This window comes from Hyla sarda, chromosome 7 (genome assembly GCF_029499605.1).
Source record: "Hyla sarda isolate aHylSar1 chromosome 7, aHylSar1.hap1, whole genome shotgun sequence".
In the NCBI taxonomy this organism is placed as follows: Eukaryota; Metazoa; Chordata; class Amphibia; order Anura; family Hylidae; genus Hyla; species Hyla sarda.
In genome coordinates this window covers 197852811-197864276 of record NC_079195.1, presented here as the reverse complement: position 1 = coordinate 197864276, position 11466 = coordinate 197852811, and the positions used below count along the sequence as shown (strand labels likewise).

Sequence of the window (11466 nt, the reverse complement as noted above, 5' to 3'; positions counted from 1 at the left end):
CTAAGACTGGACACTCAAAAATAATTTATGTTGCTCGGCTTAAAAAATAGGTCCTAATGGTGGTGAAGCCGTATCATGACATATATACTGTACATTAATGACTATGGACCTACAACCTAATGTATGTGGGTGATGACCACTTATTGGATGTAGCAGAACATTACAGGCCCTTAAAAGGCTTTATTATTCCTGCCATTACAGCAGGTACAATATCTGGTTATTCCTGCACCAGGATCATTTGGATTCCCCCACAACCACCCTTGTTATAACCTTCCAGCAGAGTCTATGGGCACCACTGCCAACCTATACAGCACATAAAAGTCACATCACTCTGCTCCATCTACTAATAAAACAGCTCTACAAGAACCAGCCATGAATGTCTCCATTTTTCTGGACACTAGGCTATCACCATGATGCCCACATTACAGTGTATATGGATGCACAGGTGGACCACTTGCAGCAGGTGCCACCTGATGTTGCTATGACAACACGTCACCTGGACAACGGCTGTTGTTGTTGTTGTTTACCCACAACTGTCAGTTGGACCGAGCGGACGGACGTCTACAGGATCCCAAAGATGGCGGCTACTGGAGGAAGAGGAGATGGCGAGAAGGAGAGAGGAAAGAAGATGAAGAGAGAAGAGGAGGACGAGGAGGAGGAGAAGAGAGGAGATGAGAGGAAGAAGAAAGAGGTGAGCGAGGAGCTGAAGAGAGGAAAGAAGAGGAAGAGAGAAGAGAGCGAGGAGGTGGAGAAGGAGAGAGGAGCGAAGAGGAAGAGAGAAGAGGAGCGCGAGGAGGAGGAGAAGAGAGGAGATGAGAGGAAGAAGAAAGAGGTGAGCGAGGAGCTGAAGAGAGGAAAGAAGAGGAAGAGAGAAGAGAGCGAGGAGGTGGAGAAGGAGAGAGGAGCGAAGAGGAAGAGAGAAGAGGAGCACGAGGAGGAGGAGAAGAGAGAAGAGGAGAGGAAGAAGGAAGATGAGAGCAAGGAGGGGAAGAGAGGGAAGAAGAGGAAGAGAGAAGAGGAGATCGAAGAGGAGGAGAAGAGAGGGAAGAAGAGGAAGAGAGAAGAGGAGGAAAAGAGAGGAGAGGAGAGGAAGAAGGAAAAGGAGAGCGAGGAGGAGGAAAAGAAGAGGAGAGGAGAGGATGCCAGAGTATTGGAAGATGAGGAGTCAAGACCAGGCACCAGTCAGGCCCCCGGAACATCAAGCAAATACCCCAAATTTAACATCAAACACCTTACTGTCCATCAGGTATTGGGTAGGGGCAGCTTTGGAGTGGTAAGTTTATTTAAGTTTATTTTGATGTTGAATGGACAATCAATGTAATTATATCTCATATGTATTTAATATGCAGCTGAATGTAGGCTATTGCTTTCTGTTATCAGCCCTTATGCTCATGAGGATAGCTGTACATAATGGGGTGAATAACAGACAGTCCAGTAAATAACCAGCCCCCATGATCACTCCTATATATCACATATCTGCAGCACTAGAGACCTCCAGTAATGTTTATATCCCTGTGTGTGACAGATATCGGGCCCTTATATAACGCTGCACTGTAATAAGTCCCCATATTAGATCTGGTCTGCTAGAGAGGGGTATTAGACTGTATTAGAGAGTAATCCCTATCTAATTTTCCTTAACTAGTTAGTTACCTTAATAATGATTTTTCTATGTCTGGTAAAATTATTGCCAGAAAATAGATGTCGGTGATTTTCCTCCCCATAATATAGTTTTTGGGAGTAAAACTTTATTTTACTTAGCACCAGCAAGGGCAAAGCTATAGGGAGTACAGAGGTAATTATACCGGGGCCCTGGTGCCTAACGGGACCCCAAAGCACATCTGCCCTATAAGTGACCAGTATTATAATTGGCAGATGGGGCCCAGAAGCTACAAGTTACACCTCTGAGCACCAGTATATTCAACCACTGCCCTGTGGGATTTTCTGTTGTTTTTCTCTTCATTTATGTATTTTATGATGTATTGTTTACGTATATTTAATAAAATAATGTCTTTTTTTGAGATTGTTGTTGGGAAGTCTTCTTTGTTTCTGTAGAATTTAATGTTTAATGGTATAGTTTGTAGGACATTTATTGACAGAAATTTTGAAAATACATTGGGGGAGATTTAGTAAAACCTGTCTGGTGGAAAAGTTACTGAGTTGCCCATAGCAACCAATCAGATCGCTTCTTTCATTTTTGAAAAGGCCTGTAAAAAATGAAAGAAGTGATCTGATTGGTTGCTATGGGCAACTCAGCAACTTTTCGTCTGGACAGGTTTTGATAAATCTCCCCATTGTTATTTATCTGCCTGGTTTTCTTATATATATATATGAAAATGGCGCATCGCTCAAAAATTGTAGGAATGTAGAAAATACTGTGAATTTATTCCTTCATGTCCAACAAAAGGCTTTTTTTGTTGGACTTGAAGGAATAAATTCACAGTTTTTTCTACATTTTTTGAGTGCTGCGCCATTTTCTTCTATTGCATGGACTGTGATCTGCTCGGGGGGCGCTGGCACTGTGCACTTTTGGTTCAGTAGTGCAGCATTGACTGAGTATATATATATATATATATATATATATATATATATATATACTTTTCTTTTTTTTCTTTTTTCCTTAGGGGAGATTGATAAAAACCTGTGCAGAGATAAGGTTGCCCAGTTGCCCATAGCAACCAATCAGATCGTTTTTTATTTTATTTTCAAAGGCCTTTTCAAAATGAAAGAAGTGATATGATTGGTTGCTATGGGCAACTACATTCTGCAGTTTTGTGTGAAATACTCTGAAATAGTTGTGTGAAAAGTTAGGATTTTTTTTTATTCCAGATTCTTTACTTGTAAGAAAGATATAGGATTATATATATAATTTATGCCACATACATTAGGTATTTATGTGCATCTATGTCTACTCTTTGTTGGCATTATTTGTTAAATGTTATTTTACTTTTTTAGGACGTTAACGGGGTTTAGAAATTTGGCAACAATTTTCTAAATTTTTTATTTTTAGAGACCAATTCAGTTCAGAAGTGGATCTGAGGGGCCTACGTGTTAGAACCCACTCATTATATGAACTGTACCCCTCAAAGTAATAAAAATGACTATTAGCCGTGAAGTCATGATACTCCGGCCCCTGTATCGCCAGTCATTACGCACACAGCGAGTTTGCTCTGTGCAGTGATGACAGCGGGGTGCCACAGCCGAGATCGCGGGGGTCCCCAGCGCCGGGACCCCCGCGATCAGACATCTTATCCCATATCCTTTGGATAGAGGATAAGATGTCTAGGGTAGGAGTACCCCTTTAAGTACCAGGGCACCAAGATGTATATTTACCTCTAATGAGAGAGATTTATTAAAACCTGTGCAGAGGATAAGTTGACCAGTTGCCCATAGCAACCAATCAGATTGCTTCTTTATTTTTTTTGAAAATGAAAGCAGCGATCTGATTGGTTGCTATGGGCAACTGCTCTACTTTTCCTCTGCACAGGTCTTTATACATCTCCCCCAATGTTCTTAAGGGGTTATCATTCTGATAATACACTGTAACAAAAACCTCCTTATGTCCCTATCATCATGATAACACACTGTAAGAAACCTCCCCATGTAATCACCTTACTACTGGGGTGACACACTGTAACAAACCTCCTCCTCATGTAATCTACTTACTACTGGGGGGACACACTGTAACAAACCTCCTCCTCATGTAATATCCTTACTACTTGGGTGACACACTGTAACAAACCTCCTCCTCATGTAATCTCCTTACTACTGGTGTGACACACTGTAACAAAACTCCTCCTCATGTAATTACCTTACTACTGGGGTGACACACTGTAACAAACCTCCTCCTCATGTAATCTTCTTACTACTGGGGTGACACACTGTAACAAAACTTCTCCTCATGTCATCTCCTTACTACTGGAGTGACACACTGTAACAAACCCCCTCCTCATGCAATCTCCTTACTACTGGGGTGACACACTGTAACAAGCCTCCTCCTCATGTAATCTCCTTACTACTTGGGTGACACACTGTAAAAAACCTCCTCCTCATGTAATCTCTTTACTACTGGGGTGACACACTGTAACAAACCCCCTCCTCATGTAATCTCATTACTACTGGGGTGACACACTGTAACAAACCTCCTCCTCGTGTAATCTCCTTACTACTGGGGTGACACACTGAAACAATCCCTCTCCTCATGTAATCTCCTTACTACTGGGGTGACACACTGTAACAAACCTCCTCATCATGCAATATCCTTACTACTGGGATGACACTGTAACAAACCTCCTCCTCATGTAACCTCCTTAATACTTGGGTGACACACTGTAACAAACCTCCTCATGTAATCTCCTTACTACTGGGGTGACACACTGTAACCAACCCTCTCCTCATGTAATCTCCTTACTACTGGGGTGACACACTGTAACAAACCTCCTCCTCATGTAATCTCCTTACTACTGGGGTGACACACTGTAACCAACCCTCTCCTCATGTAATCTCCTTACTACTGGGGTGACACACTGTAACAAACCTCCTCCTCATGTAATCTCCTTACTACTGGGGTGACACACTGTAACAAATCTCCTTCCATGTAATTACCTTACTGGGCTGACATGTGACCTCTCCTCCAGCTCAGCCCCGCCTCCTCTACAGCATCACACAGGTCCTTCAACCACAATCTTTTCTCTCCTCCACAGCTAAGCTCCGCCCCCACATATGATGGTGACATCATCACAGGTCCTACACCTTCAGCATCTAGCAGTCCGGGCCAGGGGAGGAGACAGAGAGAGAGTAAGAACAGAGAGGTCGGTCCTGCAGGACTAATGTAACAGGGACGGCGTTCCTCCTGTGGAAAAAACAAAGGAACGCCATTCCTGCACGTTCCTGCAGGACTCGAGCCCTGTTTGTTTCACAGAAATTAAATCAAAGTGGAAGTGGAATTCAAAAAAAAGTCACTTAACGCTGTAGGGCGTACATTTATGCTAGGTTGGAGATTCCATAGATTTTCTCGTTGTAATGACTCTGTAAATTAACCTATATGGTATTGGAAATGCATAATATTTCCCATAGTCTTCCATTTGCTCAATTGCTCCCTTTGCTTTCTTTCAGGTGGGCCTGGCATCAGTCCCCGGCCGAAACAACTATGTCGCCATCAAAGGTATCACCAAAACAGCGGACAATGCAGCAATCCTACAGAGAGAGCGACGGATACTCCTGCTGGCCCGAGACTGCCCGTTCCTGTGTCACCTGTATGCTGCACAGCAGTCTCAGGACCATGCCTTCTTCATCACCGAGTACCTGTCCGGCGGCAGCTTGGAGGCTTTACTCAGAGTGTACAGCAGTCTAAACATCGAAATAGTAAGATTCTTCACAGCAGAGATTGCATGTGGCCTCCATTTCCTTCACAGACAGAACATCGTCCACCGGTAAGTATTACTTCCTTGTCATGTTGTGAATAAGGAATAGGAAAGAGGCCTCCAATACCAGAGAAGATCCAGCACTCAGGTTTGGGTTAAAAATCTTCCAGCTTTATTTTGAATATATTGAAATGTCCAGTGGGCTACAGATTATATAAAAACCAACGCGATTCGCTGAGGTCTTTTTCAAGGCTTAAAGGGGCACTGTCATTTTAAAAAACGTTTTATATTTTGTAGTACTACTGATAAAATGACTTTTATTAAAAATACATTTAATTAAAAACATTAAAATTTTACTAAAAAATTAAAATTAAAATAGCCGCCACTAGAGGTCATCTATCTTTATGCAGACAGACTACTCTGTATTTTGCAGCATACTAAATACCATAAAGCATGTTGGTATCCAGTATAGGAAATCACTGCTGCACCACTGCAGCCTTCAGCTGTTCTGAAACTACAACTCCCATGATCGAATTTGTAGTTTTGCAACAGCTGAAGGCACCACTGCTCTAACACAGTGCTTTACAAACACTAAAGCTCCAGCTGTTGTAAAACAACGACTCCCAGCATGCTTGAACAGCCAAAGCTTTTTCTGACTCCTGAATGACAAAGAGGCTGATCATACATTCATGAGTATGTAGAAGCTGAATGACACATATAGTGACAGCTATGTTGATTAGCATCCAGCTTTACTAGGAACAGATAGAACATATGTGCATAAAAACTACTGTGCTTTTATCATTGAAATCCTTGCACTAATTTATAAAGATCTATTTTTATATTTACACATTTAATATTGTATATACTCACCATAATGTCTTAGGAATACTGCAGGCAAACTCCAATAATCTTCCTCTCTGTGTAACATGTACAGCATGAAACCAGAGAGGAAAGGGTTACAGGAGGGCAGTGATTTGCAGACTGCCAGGCTGCTCCCAGACTCAGAGCAGATGACTTATCCACAGTGAGAGAGAGAGACGCCCCTTCCCCAAGGCAAGAAGACAAAGGAAGTGAGCAAGATATGAATGCTACTTGTTAGGGATATATAGGTCCTAAACCCATAACATTTATATATGTTTATTATCAGGATTAGGTACTGAGTAACATTTTTTATTTTTTTGGCACAATGACAGGTACGTTTTAAAGTAATGGCCCTCGACACGATATAAATAGTATATAAGAAAAAAGAAAAACCTTTTTGTTTGTGCACCTGTGTAATCACCAACACTTTCAAAGATACAAAAAAATAACTCCTTATTGACTAACATCATTTTGCAAGGGGTGTACACAATAAAGATAAACAATAGATAAGTATAATATAATGGGATACCATGATATTAATAATCATTTAAATGATAATAATAGTATACATAGATAACATAAATCCCACCATATAAACTAATGTTATAAATCCTGTAGTATAGTGGCAGGAGTAAAAAGGCAGCACACAAGAGAGATCCAGCGAGGAGGTTTAATAGAAATACATTATGTCACGCCCCCCTCCCACAGACTTGCATTGTGGGGGCTGGGCGGGACATCACATGGGGGCGGAGTTGGGACATTACAATACTCTGGCCCCATAGTAGTGACCCAGCAGACTCGGAGGCTGCAGCGCTACATGCAGCTCCCACAGGTGCATGCGAGATGGGACCCCCGCAGCGGTGGGACCCCCGCGATCAGACATCTTATCCCCTATTCTTTGGATATGGGATAAGATGTCTTAGGGCCGGAGTACTAGTTTAAGACCATTGGGAATTCTAGTATCCATTTTTAATATCCACAAGACCTCCCTTGGACATCCCATTAACCGGTTACATCTAAGTGGTGAGCTGTAAAAAATCATTTTTCCTTCTTTATTGTAAATAATCCACCCAACTTTCCATCAGTGAATTTTGAATAATTTTACTATTGTTTTTTATTTATCAATCTTTTTTCTTCTTTAATTGCAGAGATATCAAGCCAGATAACATCATGCTGGATCGAGATGGACACATCTGCATCATAGACCTCGGACTTGCCCAAGATGGCGTCACCTCCTCCAACAAGATCCAAGGAGTGACGGGCACATTACTTTACATGGCCCCAGAGGTGCTCCAGAGGAAGAGTTACCATGCAGCGGTTGACTGGTGGAGCCTGGGGATTGTTGTATCCCGGATGTCAGCAGGACGTTCCCCATTCTACTTTGGCTGCAACAGAGAAATGGCTCGCGATTCCATCACCAGAGAGAAGCCTAATATTCCATCTTGGCTCCCTGCTGACCTGAAACATCTGATCCAACAACTGCTGCACAAGAATCCTGAGAAGCGGCTGGGTGTGAACAGGAACATCAGAGAACATCCATTCTTCTCCACCATCAACTGGGAGGAACTGGAGCAGAAGAGAGCACAGCCGCCATTTACACCATCCGAGGCAGCTCTGAAGAAGGGAGACCTGCGGTGGTCAGAGGTAGAGACAGCTCTTCACCCCTTGGAAGGATTCTCCTTCATAGCTCCAAGCTGGGAATGGTAAGATCAGCCCACGGCCCAGCTCTGTACCATCTGAGCGCTGTACCCAGGAGCGGCCTGTGCTTGTAACACCTCAGCACAGACCTGGTAAGTATCACACATCATCACACATACATTAGGATCACACACATACAGGTAGATAGAAATATACACACAGGTACATATATAGATAGTATAGACACATACACACAGACACACACACAACAGATAGTGGTAGATATCGGCTCTGATCCTGGGACTTGTTCCGATCGCCATATTTGGGGTCAGGAAGGAATTTTTCCCCTTTGAGGACAATTGGCTTATTCCTCAAGGTTTTTTTTGCCTTCCTTGGGATCATCTCAGCCATAAATAGGTCAAGTATGATAAATCTTTAATTTATTACTAAATATTCCCACAAATAAAATAATATAAAAATAAATTATAAAAAAAAGGTATAGCATATAAAGTATTTATAACATATAGTTTTCCATATTAGATAGGTCAGGTACTGGCTTTTGATCCTGGGACTTGTTCCGATCGCCATATTTGGGGTCAGGAAGAAATTTTCCCCCCTTACATAAGGATAATTGGCTCTTTCCTCAAGGGGGTTTTCGTCTTCCTTTGGATCAACACAGTATATAAAAATGCTTTACCTATACATTTATATTTCACACATAGCAAAATAGAACATAACACACATTTCTATGCCTCGCAGTATCCCCAGTATACCCCTCCTATAAATAAAAAGTCCTTTTTTCCTTTTACATCATTGTGTCTGTGTCTTTATTTTCATTGGATGGTCATGTATTGTTTTAATAAACCTCTTTGAGAAGACACCCCCCCCCCCCCCCCCCCCAAAAAAAAAAAACAAAAAAAATGTATTTAACCCCTTAACGACCAAGGACGTATATTTACATCCTTGGCCGGCTCCCGCGATATAACGCGGGGTCACGTGGTGACCCCACGTCATATCGGGTCGGTCCCGGCATGTATCTGATTCCGGGAACCGGGGCTAATAGCACGCGGCAGCGATCGCTATTAAACCTGCCCGCCTGCTCAGCGGGGCTGATCGGGACCACCGCAGTGATAATGCGGTGTCCCGATCAGCTGGGACAAGAGCGGAGGTCCTCTTACCTGCCTCCGGCGTGTCCCCTCGGCGATTGATTGCTCCAAGACTGAGATTCAGGCTTGAGCAATCGACCACCGATAACCCTGATCACTGCAAAGCTATGGCTTTGCAGGGATCAGGGTAAAAGATCAGTGTGTGCAGTGTTATAGGTCCCTATGGGAGCTATAACACTGCAAAAAAAAAGTGTAAAAAAAAAAGTTAATAAATGTGATTTAACCCTTTCCTTAATAAAAGTTCAAATCACCCCCCTTTTCCCATAAAAAAAACACCATGTAAATAAAAATAAATATAAACATAGGTGGTAGAAAAAATGAATAAAAAAACGATCAAAAAGTCTGATCAATACAAAAATGATACCGCTAAAAACTTAAAAGATCATGGCACAAAAAATGAGCCCTCATACCGCCCCATACGCAGAAAAATAAAAAAAGGTATAGGGGTCAGAATATGACAATTTTAAACATATAAATTTTTTTGCATGTAGTTATGATTTTTTCCAGAAGTACGACAAAATCAAACCTATATAAGTAGGGTATCATTTTAATCGTATGGACCTACAGAATAAAGATAAGGTGTCATTTTTACCGAAAAATATACTGCGTAGAAACGGAAGCCCCCAAAATTACAAAATGGCGTTTTTTCTTCAATTTTGTCGCACAATGATTATTTTTTTCCGTTTCGCCGTAGATTTTTGGGTAAAATGACTGATGTCACTGCAAAGTAGAATTGGTGGCTCAAAAAATAAGCCATAATATGGATTTCTAGGTGCAAAATTGAAAGGGTTATGATTTTAAAAGGTGAGGAAAAAATGAAAGTGCAAAAACGGAAAAACCAGTGGTCCTTAAGGGGTTAAAAGTGGGCTTCTATGTGGGTGGTCTTTTTAAAAACATGTGTAGAAGTAAAAATAAAAAAGAATCGGGAGGCAGCGCCTCGTGTGTTACCCTCGCAAGGTGGGGGATTCTAGGAATAAAGTAAACACACCCAGGGTTTGGTCTGGGCGGCCACTCACCTTAGAGAAAAGAAAATGCGCATATCACCCTTAGTTCCGGGGTACCATAGATTTCAGAGGAAGCTGCTCAGCCTAGGGGTGGTCACTGGAAGGGGGCAACCCAACCCGTCCGTATGGATGTCAGAAAGAAAAAAAAAGAAGAAAACCACCGTATCCAGGCGCTGCTTCGTCCACCAATAATCCAAAGATGCAGGATTTTAAATAAAGATGTAGATTTTATTGCAAATCAATATCTAAAAATGTTTTTGTTGTTTTATTTATTATATATATCTTTTTTTTTTTAAATACTGCATCTGGATTATTGGTGGACGAAGCAGCGTCTAAAAGCATTTTCTAAAAGCATGACCACTATGTATAATGTATGGTGGTCCAAAAATCCATCACATAAAATCTGGTCTGAAGAAGTGGGTGGTCTTCTCAAAGAGGTGGTCTTTTCTAAAGACTTTAATATAAATGTGATACCCTAATTTACGTTTACTACCTGAACCTCCCCTCCCCCATTTTGCTGTTTATCAAGTCATGCTTGATAAACAGATTTGTAAATTACTTCAATGAACAAAATCTTAATCCTTCCAGTACTTATCAGCTGCTGTTATTATCCATAGGAAGTTATTTTCTTTTTGAAATTCCTTTAAGTCTGACCACAGTGCTCTCTGCTGACACCTCTGTCCATGTCAAGAACTTTCAAGAGCAGGAGAGGTTTTCTATGGGGATTTGCTCCTACTCTGGACAGTTCCTAAAATGGACAGAGGTGTCAGCAGAGAGCACTGTGGTCAGACAGAAAGGAAATTCAAAAAGAAAAGAACTTCCTGTGGATCATAACAGCAGCACATAAATACTGGAAGGAGTAAGATTTTTTTAATAGAAGTAATTTACAAATCTGTTTAACTTTCTGGCACCAGTTGATTTAAACAAAAATGTTTCCAGTGGAGTACCCCTTTAAATCTCCACACACCAGAAATGTGGGCCCCCCCCCCAACCCAGGTAATATGTTTGCTAGGTAAACAGGTAGTACGTTTGCAAGTGGTAAATTAGGTAAGTAGAACATTCTCTAAGTAGGTAGGCAAGTAGTAAGTTTGCAAGTTATTTAGGCAGGTAGTAAGTTCAATTTGTAGGAAGGCAAGTAAAAGGTTTGCCGCTAGGTAGGTAGGTTACCGTATATACTCAAGTATAAGCCGACCCGAATATGAGCCGAGGCCCCTAATTTCACCCCAAAATCGCAGGAAAAGTTATTGACTCGAGTATAAGCCTAGGGTGGGAAATACATCATCCCCCCCTGTCATCATCCAGACCCCCGTCATTAACACCCTCATCATCATCACCCTGTCATCATCCCCCCTTCATCATCACCCTGTCATCATCCCCCCTTCATCATCACCGCCTGTCATCATCCCCTTGTCATCATCCCACACCCCCCTTCATCAT

At 41.8% G+C, this 11466-nt stretch overlaps 1 protein-coding gene across 1 annotated transcript; it reads left to right on the top strand.

The window, feature by feature from the left end:
- Positions 1-505: 505 nt before the first annotated feature.
- LOC130282989 (protein kinase C delta type-like) lies at positions 506-8655 on the top strand. The gene is made up of 3 exons (XM_056532071.1): positions 506-1273; positions 5113-5429; positions 7370-8655. The coding sequence occupies exons 1-3, from the start codon at positions 578-580 to the stop codon at positions 7926-7928; spliced, it is 1572 nt and encodes a 523-aa protein (XP_056388046.1). The 5' UTR covers positions 506-577; the 3' UTR covers positions 7929-8655.
- Positions 8656-11466: the final 2811 nt, after the last annotated feature.

Excerpts from the sequence above, each read along its gene's own strand:
- LOC130282989 (XM_056532071.1), top strand. The coding sequence starts at position 578 with ATGGCGGCTACTGGAGGAAGAGGAGATGGCGAGAAGGAGAGAGGAAAG. Across the intron at positions 1,274-5,112 it reads GTAGGGGCAGCTTTGGAGTG|GTGGGCCTGGCATCAGTCCC; the intron begins GTAAGTTTATTT and ends GCTTTCTTTCAG. Across the intron at positions 5,430-7,369 it reads AGACAGAACATCGTCCACCG|AGATATCAAGCCAGATAACA; the intron begins GTAAGTATTACT and ends CTTTAATTGCAG.